The following is a 22,291-nucleotide window of genomic DNA, read 5'->3' as shown; positions in this document are numbered from 1 at the left end:
AGTGTCTTGTGTGTGTGGTTGCCTCGGGTCTTGGGCTTCTCCGGGGATCCACCTTTCTGGTCAGCTTGTACTCTGCTGGGCTGGTGGATCACGTACCACAGGGTGTGTGATCTCTGTTGAGCTTTCACTTTCTGTACAGGACTTCTCCCCGTTCCGTGTGCTCTGGCCCAGGCTGTTAGATCGTGCAGTGGCGACCCCACCAGGTGTGTGGTTTCTGTCGAGTCTCCGCCTCCCTGGCCGCACGTCTCCCCGCTCTGTGCACACTGTGCTGGGTTGGGGCGTGTCTTCTGCACCCCTCGTCTATCAGCTGGGCCTTCAAGACCCTGCTCAGCACCGCCTCGCCCAGGAAGTCTACCAGGTTTCTGCTAGGCACAGACGACCGGTCTCTCTGGGTGCCTTTGTAGCACTGTGTAGATCTTTCTCGGGTCTTGTTCACCTTTGTATCCCCCCGGTATAAACCGAGTCTAGTGCCCGCCTGCAGCCTGCTCTCCGGCAGGTTCAAGCGGACCTGGGAACTCTCCTACCACACTATTCCCAACCAGAAATTCGTTAGGCTTTTTTCCAAACTGGTGGTCGCAGAGATGGTATCTGCCTCCCAGTAACAGGAAGTTTACCGGGCCGGAGTCCAGGGTGTGGTGGAGTGACAGTCGGCCCGCCCGTACTTCCTAGCCCTCCCAAAACTGGTCGGGACGCCCCACACCCCCAGCCCTGCCAGAGAACCGTGGAGGGAGTGGGAGAGGAGGTCGGCCCGCAGGGTCCGGAAAGCCCCGCGCCAGGCCAAGCAAATGGGCTCAGTGATGGCCGAGCAGGGCGGAGCTGCCCGCACCTGGGAAAATGGAGGCAGCACCGGGGCAGTGAGTGGCCTGGTGGTGCAGGTGGGGAGCCGCGTGGGCATCCACCCCCCGAACAGAGCTGTGCCAGGGATCACTCACAGTGCTGTGCCAGGTCGGGCGCTTGCTCTGTCTCTGGTTTGTTGCCTTCCGTGTTCTCGGCGCTGCCGCCTCGGGCTGTTCAGTCGCGGCGCCGCTCGGGCGCTCCCAGGAGTCTTCTTTAATGCCGGCCTGAAACCTCGAATCCTGGATAGGGCAGCTGGCCGCCTTCAGTGCGGCCCCAGCCTCCGGGATCCTGGCTGCATCCACAGCAGCCCTGGCGCCGTGTTCCCTGTTTCAAGACTCACTTTTACAGCTAAGAATCAGTTCTTTTCCTGCTCCACACTTCAAAGCTGTTGCCTGTAAATGAGGCAGCCTCTCCTGCCGGGGGCAAAGTGGCGTTGAGCCCCCACGACCGGCCAGCAGCAGCAGTCCTCCCTTAAGAGATGGCCAGAGGAAGGTCCACAAGTTTCCCGGCTGCCTGAGGCCCAGTGGCCACCTTTTCCACCTCAGCTACTCCGCGCCAGCCGCCGCAGCCGCCGCCATCTTGAACCTCCGTTGACAAAACTTTAAAGACTTAATGTCGTAGACGCTGGAGAGTCGAAGATGAATACCATAAACACTTGCTGTGGGAAAGGAGTTGTCTGTCTTGTCCTGAATCTTCCTCTCCCTTGACAAGTGGAAGTTCACTTGGCTTTGAACTAGTTTGAATTAAAAACTTTCATATAGATTGAAACACATCAAACATATAAAATTCTAGTACTTCATTAAAAAATATTTGGTTATTTTTGGAGGTTGCTAGGCACCTCTATTATTCTAAACATTGATAAAGAGGAAGAAAATAAAACATTTATCCTTCCTTTCCTGAACATTCTACAACAGGGTAACCAAAGAGTTAATGAGGGAAAAATACAAGTAAATACACCAATTAGGTTACCTGATGATCTAAAAAATTCTGATAAATCTGTTTTGCCTACCTCGGGAGATTAAGGATCACGGGAGAAGGAAGTGCTCGACGGGCTGCAAAAACTCTTTGGGTCTAAGGTCACGTCGCTACTGAGAGCCCGGGCTGCTGGAGAGGGCTGGAGCCCGCAGCTCTTTCCAGATCTGGGTCTCACAAGCACCAGGTGCACTGCAGGTGACGTGACTCTGGTCTCCCTACCCACCAATGGCGTTAGGCAGGCTCAGCTTGAGTTCTATCTGCGCACAGCTGCCTTTCTGGTCCCCAGAGCAGCAACTTCAGTTCCCCCTTCGTCCAGGGAATTAAAAGGTAGAACTGCGAAAAGCCGACGCGACAGCGGGCGACGGCCCACGAGGCCAGGAAAGCCAGAGCTGGCGGGCCGGCGCGCACCTCCGGCCACTTCCTGCCGCAAGCGCCGCGGGGCGGGGCCTCACGCGGCGCGCGACCCCGACGCACAGCGCGCGGCTTCCCCCTGCCGGCGTCGCGCGACGAGACTGGCGAGCGGGATCGTCTCCCAGACGGCGACTCCGCCGAGCTCGAGGCCCCTCGGCTCTGTCAGCCATCCCGCGAGGCCCGACTCCTGCTACGAATTTTATTATTATTATTATTTTAACCCACAATTTCCCCTGGCTCGCAAAGCGTCCTTTTGTTTGCGGGAAAGGGGGAGTTAGAGTAGGAAGGTGAAAAGATTCCGAGTGCACGGCCAAGATGGAGGAAGGCGCCCAGGCCACAGACTGGGACAGTGATGAAACCGTGATAGAGGGGTCGGTGACAGAAAGCGACCTCGAAGAAGTGGAGCTTCCCTGGAGAAGGTGACCACCGTTAGGGCAAGAGTGCCTGAACCCTCGTGTCAGGCCTGGGCACTAGCGGCCCGGGAGTCCTCTGAGGCCAGCAGAGTTGAATGGAATTGTTACTGCACCGGGCTTAGAGCCTTGTAGGGCAGCCGTGCCAGAGCCAAGAACTTGAAAATAGGCAACCATTGTCTGCACCCTGCTCCCCTTGGCTGGGGACTAAATCAGGTGTATAGTAGGTGGCTTTATGGCATTAACAAAAAGCCTTCCCTCTCAGATTGAGGCTGTAAGGCCAATTGCACAGGCAAAAAAGTCTTGGGTCTGAACTCAAGCAACTTGTAGCTCAGGTTCAGGAGGTGGTTGACAGAATTTCTCTCGGGGGAAAAATGTGTGCTGGGGAAAGGCGTTCCTACCAAACTGGAGACAGATAGTTTTATAAGAATCAAAGAAAACAGGTATTTCAGTTCATCGAAGCCTTTTTCGAACATGTTTTGTGTTCTAGACACAGTGAAAAGTTAGAAGAGATGAAGTCACTGCCTTTGAGAAATTTTCAGGACAGGAAAAACACAAACAGATCATTTCAATATAATGTGGGAAGTCCAGGGATGGAGGTATGTCCAGGGTGGTTTAGGAACCGGGAGGAACTCTTACCTCAACCCAGGTGGTCGTCAGAATTTGCTGGGGTTGACTCCTGAGTAAAGGCTTGACGGTGGGTTAGGTTTTAGCCAGATGAAGAAGAGGAGGTATTCTAGGCCAAGGGAACTGCATGGTTAAAGGTGTAGAGGTGGGGCATAGCATTGTGTTAACTGTGTTGGAATGTATGAAGAGTTAAGTCTTATTAAAGTGTAAAATGTGAGGTGGGGAGTGGTTGAAAGATGAGCCTTGGAGAGGAAGGTAAGGCAAGGTCATGTAAGGCCTCATACATCCTGCTTGTAAGATTTTAAGTGGAGGAGCACTGTAATCAAATTTTCATTCACTCTGACATGCCCTAGACTAGGACTTTCAAATTTTAGTACACTTATGAGTCACTTAAGAATCCTGTTAAGATATGGATTCCAATTCAGGAGTTCTGGGGTGGGGTCTGAGATTCTGCATTTCTAACAGCCTTCCAGTTAAAGCTGGTGCTATTAGAGCAGGGATCACCTTTGGGGATCACTGTTTGCAAAGCAAGGGTGTAGAGCTTAGGTTTGGTACCAAAGTGATAACAGACTGAGATTTTGAGGGATCAACTAGAAAAAAACAGTAGGAACAGAGGGAAAAGGGCAAATTAGAGAAATCTTTAGAAAGTAAATTTAGCAGGAGATGGTGTTTGATTAGATATGGAGAGTGAGGAAAGGACAGCAGTAAAGGATGATATTCAGGTTTCTGGATCTTTCATGCATATACACATTAATAATTTGTTCTTGTTGGTATTCAGGGAGCATTTTGACAAATGCATGAGGTCTTATGACAACCACCACAATCAAGATCTAGAACAGTTCCATCACCCTAAAAATACTCTTTTGTGCTGTCCCTTTATAGTCAATCCCGTGAGGTCCCCAGTTTGAATCACTATTCTCTCATATGTAATATAACTTTTTTCTGTTTTCTCAAAGTTTTTTTCTTATCAGCATTTTGATTATGTGTTTCTGGGCATGATTTTCCTTATGTTTCTGCAGTTTGGGGTTCACTAAAGTTCTTGAACCTGTAAATTCATGTCTTTTGCCAAATTCAAGAAGTTTTCTGTCATGATTTCCTCAAATTTTTTTTCTGTTCCACTCTTTCTCCTCTCCTGTTATTTCGATGACATGGATGTTAGACTTTGTGATATTGTCTCCCAGATCGCTAAGCTTCTATTCTTTTTTTTTTCAGTTTTTTTTCTCTCAATTCTTCAGACTGTATACATTCTAATACTGTATTTTCAGATTCTTTTTGTCACCTCCACTCTGTTGTTGAGAATTTAACATCTGGTGAATTTTTTTTTCAGATATTGTAATTTTTTCTTCTAAAATTTCCATTTGTTTCTATTTATTATTATTACTATTATTTTGAATTATAGGATGTTGCAGAGCAGTTGGGGTGGAGAGGGAGAGAGGAAAGAGAAGGGGGATAGGGTAGAAGGATGAGGAAATGGGGAGAGGGTTGGTCAAGGCCCATGACACCCCCCTCATTTTGGCAGAGGAACCCAGGGGCTTCCAGCAGCGGCTCAGTTGTGGCTGGGCTGGATGTGGACATCAGGGGGACATGGCTGAGGCCCTTTCCCCCCTACCCCCCAGTTCAGGAGCCCAGGGCACTTCCAGCAGCAGCCTGGCGGTTGTCACTGGGCTGGATGCGGACATCAGGGGGTGCGGCTGAGGCCATTAGCCCCCCATCGCCCCAGTTTGAGAGCACAGGGTACTTCTGGCAGTGGCCTAGTGGTCATGGCTGGGCTGGATGCAGACGTTGGGGGATGTGGCTGAGGCCCTTGGCCCCTTCCACCCTGGCTCCAGAGCCTGGGGCGCTTTCATCGGCAGCTTGGTGGTTGTTGCTGGGCTGGACTGGATGTGGACATCAGAGGGGCATGGGTGAGGCCCTCAGCCCTCCCCCAGCTCAGGAGCCCAGGGTGCTTCCAGCGGCAGCCTGGTGGTTGTCACTGGGCTGGATGCAGATGTCACGAAGGTGTGGCTGAGGCCCTTGGCCCTCTTTCTACCCTGGCTTGGGAGTCCAGGAGGCTTCTGGTTCTTCAAGGTTTTATAGGTGTTCTTTGGTGGTGTTAGACTTTTATTGGTTAATGTCAAAACTTTGTCTCTTATCTGTGGGTATTTTATTTTTTCTTTCAGTTCTGTGTTGGATTATTAGCTACCCCCACCACTTAAACTCTACACTGGAACTAATTTGTTGTCCTTTGTTTACTTCTAAATTGGGGGAACTTCCTGTGGGAACCAGCACTTGAGCCCTGTGGTTGAGCTAAATTGCTGCTTTGCTGCTGATTCCCTGGGGAAGGCTTTTTGTGACGCTCGGGTTTAATTGTTGACCTCGTAAGCACTTCCAGGTCTTGTGATGTCTGGTACACCTGGATTGTGTGGAAACTCTGGTCTGGGCCTGAGTTTTTTCAGCAAGCTATACCCCCTGCAGTTCTATATTCCTGACCAGTCTCCAATGAGTGATCCTGTGCTGATTGGGGGGCAGATCAGCTGTCCATACTGTGCCCAGTGTTCCCCCAGTGGGTCTGTCTCCCCCACCGCCCACACTCTAAACACTCCATAGGATGGGCCATGTGCCGATACCTTGCAATAACTCAGCGGCCTCTGAGTGGCTCCTTTTTTAAATTGTCTGTGGCCCCTCACTCCTATGTGTGTCCAGCAGGAACCCTGTTGGTCTAGCTGGCCTGGGGGCTGCCAAGGCCCTCTTCTCTCCTGAAGCCTCCAGGCAACTTCATATGAAGGGCACAGCTGTAGCTTTTGCCAGCTCTTGCTCTGTGTGCCAGCTTTGAAATAGTTGGGGCTTGAAACAGTCGGAGTGGTCTTTTCTTTCTTTCATCACAGCATCTCTTGCCTTCGTGAACTCCATAGGTCTCTCCTCCTCTTCCCCTGGGCTCTAGTGTCCCCAGTTTGGCAGTTGTTGCTTTTTTTCCATTTGTTTCTATTTTATAGTTTTTATTTCTGGGCTGAGAACTTCAACCTTTCCATCCATTTGGTAAGTGTTCGCCTTTGTCTCATGGAGGTGCTTTAAAGTCTTTGTATAGTAACTTCAACATCTGGGTCATGAAGTATGGATTCTTTGCATGTTGAATAATTCTGGATTGTATTTGAGACATTTTGAATATTATGTTGTGGATTCTTGGTCTTGTTAAAATTCTCTGGTAAGCATTAACTTTTGTTTGTTTTGACAGACAGTCAACCTGATTAGGTTCAGACTGCACATTTTGTTTTGCTTTCTGTGTGTGGTGGTTATGTCAGAGCCTTTATTTACTATGCTATTTGAGTCTGCCTGACCCACGTACCAGTTGGTGATTAATCTGGAACTTGGACAGTATTTAATATATATAGTTCAGTTTTCTAAGACTTTGTTATGCTTTCTTGAGTCTGCTCCACACATGGACAGCTCAGTGTTGTGCCTGGGACTTACCTTGGATCATACCCAGAATTAGGTGATTCCCCTTTCCCTCTCTCTCTTCTCCAGGATTCTCATGATCCCTTCCCTCCCCAAACTCACTTGCTGGTTCATATAACCAGAAAGACAGATTTCTCTCATAGTGTTAGATTTCTCACTCTAGAGAAGTTCCCTAAAACGAGGGCAGCCTGCAGGCAAAGAGTTAAGAAACAAGAGGGAAGAAAAGGGGGATTCTCCCCATACTCTTCACACAACACAGACCTCTTTTCTTGGTACCTCTAGTAAAGGTGTTTTCTCTTGAGTTTTAAGTGCCCCAACTGCCATGGTTGGTGGCAGTAAGGCTGTGATGCTGGGGCTGACTTTGGGGCAAGGCGGAGAGATAAGAAAACAAAAGAAAACCCAGGGATTTCCCCCATACCTTCTGGCATGCAGGGTCCTCTTTCCTTAGTCTTCCGGATAGAAGTACTAGGGTACTTCAGAAAGTTCATATCAGAAAGATTTATATTATCTTTCAATTCTATTTTTTCCATGAACTTTTTGAAGTACCCTTGTGGGCAGTTTCTCCTAGTATTTTTATTGTCTGTTCTTGCTATATGGTTCTAGGATCAGGCCTTGGATGGGAGCTGGGAGACAAAAAAGAACCAGAAAACAAAACAAAAAACAAACTATAACTTATCTGTTAACAGGTTGTTATTCACATTTCAACTTCAGTCCCATCTACCTGTCATTGTTTACTTTTTAAAGTTCTCAGGTAGCTTTTAAAAAATGTTCTTCCAGAGTTTTTCGTTGTAAAGAGTGGAGAAATAGGCAATAGATGTTTTACTCTGTCTTGGCTGCCCAATCTTTTTTCCCCTCTTGCTCATTTTTAAACTCTTCTCTGCAGTGCCATAGAAATATTATTCTTTCAGATCTCAACGCCCAAGGTTAAAAATCAGTGTTCTTTTTGTTGGCATGACAGTATAGTCAAAGTCTAAGCCGAGCTGGAGCTGAATGCCAGTGTTTATGGGTTTTGTTTTCTTCTTCATCTATGCTTACTTGTATGTAGTTCATTCTGGCTGTTTTTCATGTGCAAGCTCCCAACTTTGACTGGAAAGAGGAACACAGTTCCTAGTGAAGCAGAGATCTCCAAGAAGCAGAACATTATAGTTTTATATAGCTGTGTAATCCTTAAGAAATGTTGCAGCTACTAAGGTCTTTTTGCTAAGAACTGACAAAGCGTTTGGTGACCTTTGGGTCTAGAGGTTTTCGAAGAAATCAATGTGCCGGATGTTAACTTTGCATGAAAAAGCACTTGAGAGCCTAGACTTGGTCCTACCGCTGCCTCTGGAAACCTTGTCCTAAGTTGCATCCAATCCTTGTGGCTCCATAGGTGTTGCTGCTAATCTTCTGTAAAAATTCAAATTGCTGACTAATAGGGTTTTATTTGCTTGCAATTTATTTTCTAAGAGGAAGGATTCATTTTTCTTATATGTGGCCTGGGAACTTTTTACCAACCCTTATTTTCTGTCTCTGCCTCTGTTAACTGCTCAATAACATTAAGGGATATAGCTCAAGTTAATACTATTCAATACATTTAAATAGAACCTTCTTATGAAATGGCTCATTGTTACATGGATTTAAGTATATGTTCAGGTCAAATCATGCTCTCTGAACATTATAATTACTTATATGAAAGACTAATTCAACATAATTAGCCTGCAAGATGGGTGTTCGTCCTGGACAGCTGCCAAAAAAAAAAGGGGGGGGTGTTAATTTTTTCCCTCAATACAGAACAGCACTGTCTTCATATGAATGTTCTAGATAGAAAACAGCTATTATAAAGGATATTAAATACACTTGGGGGAAGATAGAAACAGAAAGCATAGCACAAGGAGACATAGAATTAATAATCATATTAAATTAGCTAAAGAAGGCAACAACTTTGGTCAGGATCTATGTCAAAATACAGGCTATTCCACTGATGAAAGCAGAATGATGTCAGGCACTATTTTTAGAACTATTATTGTGAAAGGATAGATATTTCAATTAGGATTTTTACAAATCGAAGAATTGGCATGACATTAGAACTCTTCCTGTCAAAATTTTGATAGCATATAAAATTGAAATCCTAATTGTTGTGAAAAATTTCATTGTACTTTTCACAAGGGAATGAAAATTGTTTCAAATTTTCAATCAGATTTTAGCTGAAATTTTCCCTTTTAACCCAACTAGTTAATTTTCCTCTCTCTCGTACAGTAAAATACTTCCCAGTATTTTATCTTTCCAATATCTCAAAGTTATATTTTATTGTTAAAATACTGCATCCATGACAATGTAGTCAGAGATTTTTGGGATATTAGTTATTGATGTAGTTTAATGGTTTGACTAAGAATCAAGAAAGTAAGGTTCTGTTTTCAGTTGATTTGTTGATTGAACATGGGTAAGTAATTTTCTGTATTCTACTCTTCATTTTCCTTTTCGGGTTAAAAATAACCCTTATTCCTTCCTTAAGGAAATAGTAAAACAAAACAAATTATCTCAGTTATTTGCAGTAATAAAAAATTTAAAAGCAAACTAAATATTTTAGAATCATATAATGCTTACATAAATTATGATATATCCTCATGGTGGAGTTCTGGCAACATTTAATGGTTTGGGGACGAATTTTAATGATATTGCAAATGTTTAAATATAATGTTAAGTGAAAAATGTAGTTTTTAAAACTTTGTACAAATTGATTAAAACTTTGTAAAAGAAGTTATAATTGCATACAGTCAAGCCTCCATAGAAAGAAAGAAAGCTGGAAGGAAATACACCAAAGTCTTAATATAGGTAGAATAAGAGGAAATTTCTATCTTATTTATACTTCTCTTTATTGCCCACATTTCCTACAGTGTTTTTGAATAGAAAATATATTTCAAAAACAGTATAAATGGTCTCCCTTTCATCCCTGTCTCCTCAAACACCCAGTTTTCTTTTCTACAGTATTCAATTTCTCGTAATCTTTCCAGAGATATTTTCTAAGTATATGTGTTTGATAACATAAAACTGTTTTCTAAAAATAGAAGCATTTTGTTGAAGAATATGGGTGTTTGTAATCTTGTTAATTCAAGTTTGAAGTTTTGGGGTTTTGTATCATAATTAGAAAGGTCTTCCTTCCTTCACAATTGTAAAAAAGTCCTTCCTCGGTTTCTTCTGGTACTTTTTGTTTCATTTTTTAACATTTACATCTTTCATATGGAATTTTTTTTTGGAGTACAGTGTGAAGTATGGAATCAACTAAATTATTTTTTAGATATGTCTGTTATTTTCCCAGTATTGTTTTTTGAAAAATTCCATCATTTCTTCACTGGTTTGAGATGCCAACTCTTTAATATACTAAATTCCCATATGTATGTGAATTTATTTGGGGAATTTTATCTGTTTTATTGATCTGTCATTTTATGTGCCAATATCACATTTTGAAAAATGTTTTGTATCGGAAAATATTTTAATATCCTGTAGGTTTTTACTTTCTTATTGTTCTTATTATTTTAGAATTTTCCCAGCTACTCTTATTTATTTTACCATATGAACTTTACAATCAGTTGCCTAGTTCAACAGAAGGTCTTGTTGGTACTTTTATTAGTATAATGTTAAATTTATAAGTTTATATATAGAATATTAACATCTTTTTTTTCCCATTAATGTTGTAATGGGGACATAAATTCTACCTCTTCCCTCTAAGATCCCGCTGGGCCTGAGATTTAAATTGACTTGAGATGGATTAACAGGAGAAAAGCATATAAATTTAAGTTTTATGTGACATGTACACCCTTACAAGGAAATGAAGATGCAAAGAAATGGAAAAACATATATGCTTTTTATTAGGCAAAACAAAGAGAGGCAGTTGTGGAAAAGTAACTAAATTATTTTGGGAGTCTAAAAGAAGATAAGAATTATTTTAACAAGGTCTGTTTGTATAGAATTGCCTTAGCTATGACTCCCCCTTAAAGAATGTTTCTCTTCTGGTACTGGGAGAGCATCTTTTAGATGGGAGTTTCTGTCTCCTGTTTTCAGAAAGATAAAGGGAAGATTAGAATGTCTTCTGCTGTTTCTCCAGTTGCCTTTAGCTTGAAATAATCCTTATGTCAAAGTGGGAAATTTTGGGGTGGCATATGCTGCCATCCTTCAAGGTGGAATTTATATACAGAAAAAATTACCTTTTTTAGTGTACAGTTCTGTGAGTTTTGACAAACACATATAATTGTATAACTACCACAATCAAAATATAAAATTGTTTCATTAGCCCCCAGAATTTCTCCATGGCCATTTTGTGTTATTTTTAAGTTAAAAAAATAAAAAAACTCAAAAATTTTTAAGGGCTGAAATAACCCTGACTTTTAGGGACGTTAAGATTAATAGATTGTTTTCCTTCTTGGAAAAATGCACCACAGTGATGGTATTTTTCATATTCCAGTAATGAATTTTTAATTATTAGTAATGGCCAGTGGAAATTGAGCCAAGAAAGATGTTTTTTTCTTATAGCAGGAGCTTGTACTCACTCTCACAGAAGGTATGTTGGAAAAGTTAAGGGAAGGAGTTCTTTTCATTCTTTTCAAAGTTAAGGGAAGGAGTTAATTTGGCTGGTTCTGAGAACTATTAGGAAGCTGTTTTCTTTTTAAGGGTGATATTTTTTCTGAGTAACTTATTCTTTCTTTGTAATGTACATGAGGTTATGTATATATATTTGTGTATTATGTATATTTTGATTGGGAATGAACAATATGTGAGTTCTGTAAATTTTCTGACTAAAAGATTTTTTTTTACTTTTAATAAGCTTTTAAAACTGTGTAAGAATCTGCATAATGGGGTACTGTGTATTAATATATAGAAATGAGTATCTGTACTCTGTGGAGTGATTGACCTATTAGATATATTGTCAAGGGAAAAAGAAAGTAGAGAAAAATGTATATAGTACGCTACTGCTTATCTAAGAAGGGATGAGGGTACACATACACATATACTGCTTACATATAAAAAAATATTGGAAGGATAACCCATACAATTAAAAAAATGGAAGGTAGAGAACAGGTGGGTGAAGGGACAGTGATAGAAGCTAGACTTCTCTAAATCTTGTGCAATTTGTCTTTGGAATGATGTAAATTTTTATATAATTATAAAACAAAATTAAATCAACAGGAAAAAAATTCCTGAGAAGTAAAAGCAAGATGAAAGAAATAAATTTATGTATTGATTTGGTAGCATATACAGAAAGGAATTATTTTATGTACCTTTTATAGAATTTAGCTATATATGCCAAACAAGATATACTCTATGGACGTACAGAATTGCAAAATAACTTTCTTCAGTAGTCACATTATTAATGATAACATTAGTAACATGGACCCTAAAGATGGTAACCCGTTAAAAGCAACTAGGGCTTCATGAGAAACTACCACTTCCAGATCTGACGTAGTAGATGTTTAAGATGAGCCTGCGATAGATATCTTATACTGGGAATCTAGAGAAGACTAGTAGTGTTATTAGTTTACTTGGGCTGCCCTAACAAAATTCCACAGACTGAGTGGCTTAAACAACAGAAATTTATTTTCTCACAGTTCTGGAGGCTGGAAGTTCAAGACCAAGGTGCCAGGAGGGTTATTTTCTCCTGAGGTCTCTCTTCTTGGCTTGCAGATAGCCACTTTCTCTTTGTGTTCTTACATGGCCATGCCTCTGTGTACGCATGTTCCTACTGTTTCTTATAAGGATTCCAAGTCACCTTGGATGAGACCCTAATGACCTCATTTAACTTTAATTATCTCTTTAAAGGTCTTATGTCCAAATACAGTCACAAGGAGGTAGGGTTTCAACATATGAATTTTGGGGTAATAAAATTCAGTCCAATAACAAGAGGGATCATGTGAAACAACTCACGAGCCACTCTGAAGAGGCTCTTACTTGTTAAAGATGGGACAGTGTGATCATTGATAAGAATAATAGCAGCAGTGGACTTAAATCTATGAGTTTATAATGGTCTTTTTAAAAATTTTATTTTGTTATTCTGAAAACTGGTAAAGAAAGAAAGAAGCAGACATTTAGCTTACCTTTCCTATGTGGACTGTATCTGAGTTACCTGCTAAGTGATGTGGCTTAACTGAGTGTAATTATATAGTTGATGAGTGAAAGGTTTTTTAAAATATGTATTTCTACCTCTTCAGCAAATGGTGCTGGGATAACTGGATATCCATATGCAGGAGAATGAAACTAGATCCATACCTCTCACCATATACTAAAATCAACTCAAAATGGATTAAGGATTTAAATATACACCCTGAAACAATAAAACTTCTTAAAGAAAACATAGGAGAAACACTTCAGGAAATAGGACTGGGCACAGACTTCATGAATACGACCCCAAAAGCACGGGCAACCAAAGGAAAAATAAACAAATGGGATTATATCAAACTAAAAAGCTTCTGCACAGCAAAAGAAACAATTAAAAGAGTTAAAAGACAACCAACAGAGTGGGAGAAAATATTTGCAAAATATACATCTGACAAAGGATTAATATCCAGAATATATAAGGAACTCAAACAACTTTACAAGAAGAAAACAAGCAACCCAATTAAAAAATGGGCAAAAGAGCTAAGTAGGCATTTCTCTAAGGAAGATATCCAAATGGCCAACAGACATATGAAAAAATGCTCAACATCACTCAGCATCCGGGAAATGCAAATCAAAACCACATTGAGATACCATCTAACCCCAGTTAGGATGGCTAAAATCCAAAAGACTATGAACGATAAATGCTGGCGAGGCTGCGGAGAAAAAGGAACTCTCATACATTGTTGGTGGGACTGCAAAATGGTGCAGCCTCTATGGAAAATGGTATGGAGGTTCCTTAAACAATTGCAAATAGATCTACCATACGACCCAGCTATCCCACTGTTGGGAATATACCCAGAGCAATGGAAATCATCAAGTCGAAGGTATACCTGTTCCCCAATGTTTATCGCAGCACTCTTTACAATAGCCAAGAGTTGGAACCAGCCCAAATGCCCATCATCAGATGAGTGGATACGGAAAATGTGGTACATCTACACAATGGAATACTACTCAGCTATAAAAACGAATGAAATACTGCCATTTGCAACAACATGGATGGACCTTGAGAGAATTATATTAAGTGAAACAAGTCAGGCACAGAAAGAGAAATACCACATGTTCTCACTTATTGGTGGGAGCTAAAAATTAATATATAAATTCACACACACACACACACACACACACACACACACACACACAAAACCGGGGGGGGGGGGAAGAAGATATAACAACCACAATTATTTGAAGTTGATACGACAAGCAAACAGAAAGGACATTGTTGGGGGGGAGTGGGGGAGGGAGAAGGGAGGGAGGTTTTGGTGACGGGGAGCAATAATCAGCCACAATGTATATCGACAAAATAAAAATTAAAAAAAATATATATGTATTTCTAGTAAAAATATTATAAAAGAATGATAAATTAGAATATCACCATTTTTTATACTTCTAATGAAATAATGAATGGACCTAGGCAATGGTCATCAATGGGCACTGATATCAGTAAAAAGAATAACAATCATAATCTATCATCTCCTGTTGGAAATATACCTGTGCCCCCCAAGAATGAACTTTAATTAGATCAAACCTCTAAATCTAATTACCATTTTACAGGAAATATATGGGACACAGGGACATGTTAGATGACATGCAACCAGCAATTCCAAAATGTGAGAAACTATAGGAAAAACAACCCAATTCCTTCAATAAATAAATTGCAAGAGGGAGGAACAGGAGGACTAATTTGTAGATTTTAAAAGAGACTTAAAAATCATAGCAACCAAATGTAATCCTGGCACCTTGTTAGGATACTGATTTGAACAAAACAACTGCAAAGAGAGAGAAAGGAGGAAATATGACAACTATCTATTAGTTTTTTATTGCTGTGTAATAACTTACTCTAAAACTCTAATGCTGTGTAACAACTTTAACAATAAGCATTTATTATCTTATAGTTTCTGTGGGTTAGGAATCCAGGCATGGCCTAATTGGGTCATCTGGCTCAGTATATCTCATCAAGGCTGCATTCAAGGTGTTGGCCAGGGAATCTCAAGACTTCACTGAGAACGATCCACTTTGCATGTAGAGGTTATACAGTTCAGTTCCTCCCTGGCTACTGGAGTGAGGACTTAGTTCTTCTTTGATTGTCGATCAGAAGCCTCCTTGAGTTTCTTGCTATGTAGACTTCTCCACAGGACAGTTCACAACATCGCAAGCTGGCTTCCATTAGAAGGAAGAAGTGAGAGAATAAGAGAGGGAGACAAGATGGAAGACTGTGTTTTCGTGATCTAGTCTTAGAAGTTACATCCCAACCTATGAGTATTTGCTATATTTTGCTTATTAGAAGAGTCCCTCGGTCCTGCTCATACTCAAGGGAGGAGACTGTACAAGGGCATGAATACCAGGAGCCTTTTAATTAATGATATTAAGTAAATTTAATAATATTAAGGAATTATTGACTTTTTTAGATGTGATAATTGTGGTTATTTTTAAAGTTGTGATTATTATGGTTATGTTCAAAAAGAGTCCTTATCTTTTAGAGTTACATACTGAAATATTTCTACATGAAATGAATTAAGATGTCCAGGATTAGCTTCAAAATAATCCATTGGGAGACTGGCAGGGGGCAGAGGGAATGTCAGGGGACTTATAGAGGAAACACCATTGGCTGTGAACTGATAATTGTTGAACCTAGATCACAGAAATACTATTTTTTTTTTGCTGTTGATGTCTGAAATTTCCCATAAAAAGAAAAATGAACAAGTAAGGAAACAGAAAACCTTAGTACCAAACTACGTATTTATGCCTTAATACAGATAATTCACTGTTGGATTCTGGAAAGGTTTTTGAAAAAAATTTTTATTGTGGTAAAATGCATATAATATAAAATTGACCATTTTAACTATTTTTAAATGTGCAGTTCAGTGGTATTAAGTACATTCACATTGTTCTGCAACCATCACACTATCTATCTCCAGAACTTTTTATACTTTGAAATAGAAATATTAATAGTGGTGTGACTAAGAATTTTAGCAGGTTTAGGTGTAATAAAAAAATGACAGTTAAAAACATTAATCTTTAAGAAACATGATACCAGTTTGTGCCTTTTTTGGTATTTTAAAGGTTGCTCTTTGATCAAGACTCATCCCTTAGATCTGAGTTCAGTCTCCGTCCTGGTATAAGTGGTATGCGCACAGGTGAGAATGTTTCTTTTCACTAAGTACTCCCTTTAATTTTCCAAATATTATTTCATTAACATCTCTTTTTATACTCATATTTAGTCTTGTTCTTTAACTTAACACAGAGTTTTTTTATAGGCATTTGCAATAGACAAAGTTCTATTAAGATCTGTTAGGATCTATTAAGGTCTATTACACTATAGACAGCAATGGGGTTTGTAGCTTCCAGAAGGTGTTTAAGGCTCTTAGAAAGTCCTAAGAGATATTGATGTAGCACCTAGGTAGCTCTTCTCCCCCCACAGAATCTCCAGCTCAACCCTGGAACCTGTCTACTGTATTCATAAAGGTAAATACTTTTTAGTAACCAGTCTTATTCTTCCTGACCAAAATTAAGGTATACATAGCGTTGGTGTATAAATTATTTAAATTGGTAGGTACTTAAAAAAAAATTGATTGGTGCCTTTCACCTACCATTTCTCCATACTTCCTGAGCCCACCTCTAGGTTTATTTAAACATTCTAAAAAAATTTGTAACTGATAGTCACTTCAAAAAGATCAGTTCTTCAGTAGTTATTTAAATGGTAGGTTATTTCCATTTATGGTTTCTTCCTATGAGCCTTTTAAAAAATTTTTGGAGGATTTCTGGAAATAAGTGTAAAATAGAAGAAAATTTCCTGAACACTCATGAAAGTCTTCTAACTTTTGTGTATTGTTTCATAGTTCACAAAGTTTTTCACTGTGCATGTACCTTATACCCCAATGGAGAGTTACTGTTTCACCTTGGATTGGTTTTTCCTACCTGTAAATGGAAGGGATAATGTGTATGTAATATTGGTCTCCAGAATGTCTTCTCATGATGTATAAGGTGCACTAGGAAGGAGTTAGAGTTCTGTTTCAGTATTCCAACCAAGTTTTTTTTCCTTCCTTTCCTTTCCTTTTCCAAATGGATAGACCTTTATTATTTTTGCTAATTATTAAAAGTATAGAATACTTTTAAAATAGAAAAGTATATAATGTAGAAAGTGAAAGGTCCCATCCTCTACTCTTCCCTATAGTTCACTGCCAACAATTACCAGTGTTTAGTATTTGTACTTGTATACTCTTCAAACTTTTGTATGCCAGTATAAATATCTTTTTTCATAATTGGTATCATACTATGTCATATATATTGGAAATAGTTTTACCCAGTTTCCACGTTATCTTTTAATGTTATTCATGATACGTTTTATAGAAAAGAAATTTTAAGTTTTTATATAGTAAAATCTGTCAGTCCTTTAGGGTTTCTTGTTTTCTTTTGTCAAACTTGGAAATACTTCACCTACCTCAAAACCATAAAAATATATTCTCTCCTCTTTCCATTTATTGTATTTATAGCTTTTACGTTTATACCTTTAATATGTTTGGAATATTTTGGCATGTGGGAAAGTTAGGGTGTAACTTAATTTTTTAAAATGGTTAACCAATTGCCCCAATATTATTTATTTATTGAATAATCCGTCTTGTTTTAACTGTTTATAATACCATTGTCATATATTAAATTCCTAGATATTATAGGTCTGTTTCCCAGTTTTTTTGTTTGTTTGTTTGTTTGTTTCACTGATATATTTGACTATTTCTGTGCCATCACTACATTATTTTATCACTTTAGCTTCTAGTACATTTCTATATCTGGTAGGGAAGATCTCCTCCTACACAAAGTAATTTTCATTCTAAGCTTCTTTGATACAATTAGCAAGCTCAGTGAAGTATGACTACTCACGGTGTGCTCCCAGTTTATCCTCTTCTAACTTTTGTTGTTGGAATTTGCTCTGAGTTGGGTGGTTGTCTGGAATTCTGATGGAGGAAATTTATATAGTTACTTCTGAGAGAGCCCTTCCTTTTCCTGTGTTGAGTGACAAACTGTGTCTTAGCTTGGGCTGCTATAACAAAATATCATACAGTGGGTGGGTTAAACAGTAAACATTTATTTCTTGGATTTCTGGGGGCTAAGTCCAAGATCAAGGTGCTGGCAGATCCAGCTGTTGGTGAAGGCTCTCTTTCTGGCTTGCAGACAGCTGCCATATTGCTGTGTGCTCACATGAACTTCTTTGTGCTTGTGGAGAGAGAGCTCTGGTCTCTCTCCCTCTTTTTATAAGGATGCTAATCCCTTAAAGAGGGTTTCACCCTCATGACTTTATCTAAACCTGTTTATCTCCCAAAGGACACACCTTCTAATATCATCACATTAGTGGTTAGGATTTCTACATATGAATTTTGGGGGACACAAACATGCAGTCTGTAATAAGCTTTTTACCACTATTTAGTTTTCCTTTAATTCATTCCCATCTTCTGATCTGCACGAGGGATATATTTTTTCTATTGCTGCTTCAGATTAAAAACAAATAAACAAAAACTAATCATTTCTTTGGATATTTTTCTAAGAACTTGAAAGGGAAGGAAAGTTAAAATATGGGCTCTATTTGCCATTTTGAAACAAAAACTCTGTTTGTGGGGGGTTATATATAGCATTATGAGTTTTTTAAAAAATGACCTAAAGTAAAGTTTTAAAAAAAGTTATTCTTTCTAGTGGTGTTTAAGTCTATATAATTTTCTGTACATATTCTTTACATTCATTTATCCTGAGACAAAGAAATACCAAGTATTATTTTGTTAAGTGTAGTATATGTGTTTCCTTCTAATTAATTATATAAAAACATTGACACATAAAAGTGGCAGTTAAAGAATTATGATATACAAAATGACTTTTAATGACAGTCTGTAAAATCCTTGGGTAATTGTCAAAGCAGAGCAATAAAACTATTGCAAATGATTTATGATTACATTTCATTCTAGGCACTCCTTCTCCTGAGATTCAACTTGGATTCCAATTCAGAGAGGACCCACAAGAGCACATGAATAAAAATAACAAGATGTCTGTTTTTAGTGAGGATACAGTATTACAGGTGTGTAGCATATTGTTTGAATACATACTTATTAAAAACTGGAAATGCTTGTTGGGAGGGAGTGGGGAGAGAGAGGAGGGAGGGAGGTTTTGGTAATGGGCCACAATAATCAATAAAACCAAAAAACAAAAAACAAAAAAACTGGAAATGCTTTCTCTCAGACTGGTAAATTACTAGTGATAATTCTTTTTATCTATTATTTTGCTTCTTTCCTGTTCCCTTATTTAATTTTTACCTCCTTCTTAACCAGTCATTCTATTTCTTTGCTGCATCTTAGTTGAAAGCCAGTTGTTTTATGAGAAAGGATTTAAAATATTTTCTTTTTTCCCCTCTTTATGCCTTTTATGTTTTTCTATTTCTGGTAAAGATGTGGAAGTGAGAGGAACAGAGGTCAAAACAAGATATAATAATAATTACAACTTTCATCTCCATTTTATGTGAGAGATCATCTTACATTCTATGAAAGCCCTTTATAAACTGTAAAGTGCTTGACAAAGATGGGGAAAAACGACCTCACCAAAACATAACCCATGTGTATATGTGTTGGATTTTAAAAAGGAAATGTTTATTTTCATGTTATAAGGTGATTACAAACTCCTAAAAAAATAAAAGCAAAGATGAATATGAAATATCGATATACGTATACTGCAAAATACAGGGATTCATACCATAAAACATTTATATACAAAAGCGTGTATACTGCAAGGCTGAGTTATACAGCAAGGATCTTGTTCAAATACAAATGTTCCTCCTCCTCAGGAAAAAAAAAAAGATACTAGTCTATGTGGTATAACTTGAGGATATGGGCCACTGAAAAGACCCTGCTCTTGTCTTATGTGTATGAGTATATGTGTGTGCACACACTCATATGCATATCCTAACAATTTTTATTTGTTTCTTTTTAATGCAAACACCATGGGGGAAAAAGTAAGGAGTGATTCAGTTAGTACCATGGCATAAATAAGTTAGCTAACCAGAGGTTCCTACAAAGTTTTAAGGAATGGAAGAGAAGATACATTTTAATAACAGAAACTGACAGCAGTTCCAAAGAATGACTGTGAGGGTCTGTTTAATATCATACCTAGGAAGATATATCACATAAATTACCTCTGATAAAAAGAAAAATTCAACACCAAATATTTTTCCTTGAAACTGAGATGTCACTATTTGGCTTCTAAAAACTTGTTTAAAAATTGGTTTTGTAATTTCTGCTTTAAGAAAAAAGAATATTTTTTCCTTCTAGCTTCAGTAACTATGAAATGAGAATAATGATTTTTTATTTTTGGTTTATTTCAGAAGTACTTGCTATGTGATTATTGTACCAGGCCCTGACTGTACTTCAGAACATAGATTTGAAAGCTTGATTATTAGACTCATTTGGGTAGCTTTTTAAAAATATGGATTCCCAGACCCATACTTGGATGGAACCTAGGAATGTCCATATTTTGAAAGCCTCGCAAGTAATTTCTGATTATCAGCCTGATGGGACTAATTGCCTAAGAGGACTTAAGAGTTAAATGTGTGTATCTTTCAAAAGTTTATCATCAGGTAGTGAATTACCCAACAGTTGATTATGGGCCTGTTGTTAAATTAGGATAAGAATGATAAATGAAGTACTTGATATTTGTTCCTCTTTTTTTACTTTCATTGGAAACATAGATACCTCCTAACTTTTCGTTATACCCCTACTTATTTTGTTTACAGTAAAAGTTAGACATTATAACCCAAGTGTTTAAATATCTGTAGCAAATTTTAATTAATATTATTTTCTAAATTGACATATGTTGCCACTTTTACCCAGTTTTTATGTTTATCTATGAAAATAAACCTTTTGAAATTTAACTATATGAAATTGATTTTATCGGATAAAGAAATGGACTTTCTTTTATTTTTCCAAAAAAAAGCACTTTCCTAGAATTAAAGAAAAAAATATTGTATTACAACTTGAATTAGATTTCTAATTAAATTCTAAATGCTAATAGATTTCTAAATAAATTCTTCCTAAATACTCAGATACCAATATTGACATTTCAACGTCAATATTTTGGAAATGATGGGCTATTTTAAATAAGGACAACTGCGGGGGCGCACCTGGGGTCCTCCCGCAGACCCAGAAGGAAAAGGAGCTGACAGGATTACCCCTGGTGTTGGGACCGAGGGATCTTGGGGAAAGTGAGCCTGCTGCCCGCCAACCCAGCCCCATGAAAGAGACTCAGACGCGGCAGGGGTTCTGTTAGGGCAGTTCCACTTTATTGCCGTTACACTGCAATTTATGTAAGCAAGCAAGTAGGGGCTTTCCATGAACTAACCAATCAATTAAAGGATCGCGTAGGCATGCATTTTGTACTAACATGTTGAGCATAGCAATCATGCAGGGTTCACAGTCCAGAAATACTGGAGGACCAATAAAAACCTTTTGGAGCTATCTTGGGTTATGCCTCCCCTACTTCCCGCGGGCGCCATCTTCATCCTCCACCCATAGGCACCATGTGGCTCACAGATAATGTTTGCTCCTAAAAATAGGCCCAACAGACAACTATGAAGAAACAGAGGATCTTTGGTTTGATATATGCTATGCTAATTTTTTAAAATATAGGCAGTGTTCTTTAAAAATATTTCATACTCATCATTTTGGTTGGGTCTTGCAATACCTTCCCTGGTTCTTTGCATGTGCTATATAGCAAGCAGTTTTAAAACTTTACATGGATAAATTTTGATTTTGTTTGGAGAGTTTAGTGATGTTGTGAGAGGTGATTGGAGGGAGACATTGGTGTCTATCAAAATTAGAGGGTGTGATGGTTATTATTATTTGTCAGCTTGGCTTGGCCATTGAGTGTACAGATAGTTGGTCAAACATTATTCTGGGTATTTCTGTGAGGGTGTTTTTGGATGAGATGAACATTTAAATTAGTGGGCTTGAGTAAAGCATATTGCCCTCCATAATGTGGGTGGGCCTCACCTGATCAGTTGAAGGCCTGAATTGAACAAAAAGACCTGCCTCTCTCAGCAGGAGAGAATTCTCCAGCAGACTGCCTTCAGACTTCATTTGCACCATCAGTGATCCTGGTTCTCTGCCCACTGACCTTCAGACTGGAACTGCACCATTGGTTCTCTGGCTCTTGAGCCTGACAGCCTACACTGTAGATTAGGACTTGCCAATTTCCCTAATTACATAAACTAATTCCTTGTAATAAATCTCTTTCTACGTATGTGATGGAGTTTGGATGTATTGTCCTTCCAGAACTCATGTGGAAATTTGATCATCAGTGTGGCAATGTTGAAACTAACCTGAGTCATGGGGGCAGATCCCTCATGAATGGATTAATGCTCTCCCTAGGTGGGGGGATTAATGAGTGAGATCTCGCTCTATTGGTTCCCGTGAGAGCTGGTTGGTTAAAAGACCCTGGCACCTCCT

At 39.2% G+C, this 22,291-nt stretch overlaps 1 protein-coding gene across 1 annotated transcript in view; it reads left to right on the top strand.

The window, feature by feature from the left end:
• Positions 1 to 2,538: 2,538 nt before the first annotated feature.
• Positions 2,539 to 22,291, top strand: part of ANKRD31 (ankyrin repeat domain 31) — a 148,214-nt gene continuing 128,461 nt past the window's right edge. Inside the window, exons 1-3 of the mRNA XM_063087604.1 lie at positions 2,539 to 2,642; positions 15,879 to 15,952; positions 18,767 to 18,876. Of these exons, the coding sequence (XP_062943674.1) occupies positions 2,539 to 2,642; positions 15,879 to 15,952; positions 18,767 to 18,876 (288 nt within the window). The remainder of the gene's footprint in view (positions 2,643 to 15,878; positions 15,953 to 18,766; positions 18,877 to 22,291) is intronic.

This window comes from Cynocephalus volans, chromosome 2 (genome assembly GCF_027409185.1).
Source record: "Cynocephalus volans isolate mCynVol1 chromosome 2, mCynVol1.pri, whole genome shotgun sequence".
Taxonomy (NCBI): Eukaryota; Metazoa; Chordata; class Mammalia; order Dermoptera; family Cynocephalidae; genus Cynocephalus; species Cynocephalus volans.
Note: the sequence above shows the minus strand (reverse complement) of the source record. Positions and strands in the feature narration are given on the sequence as shown.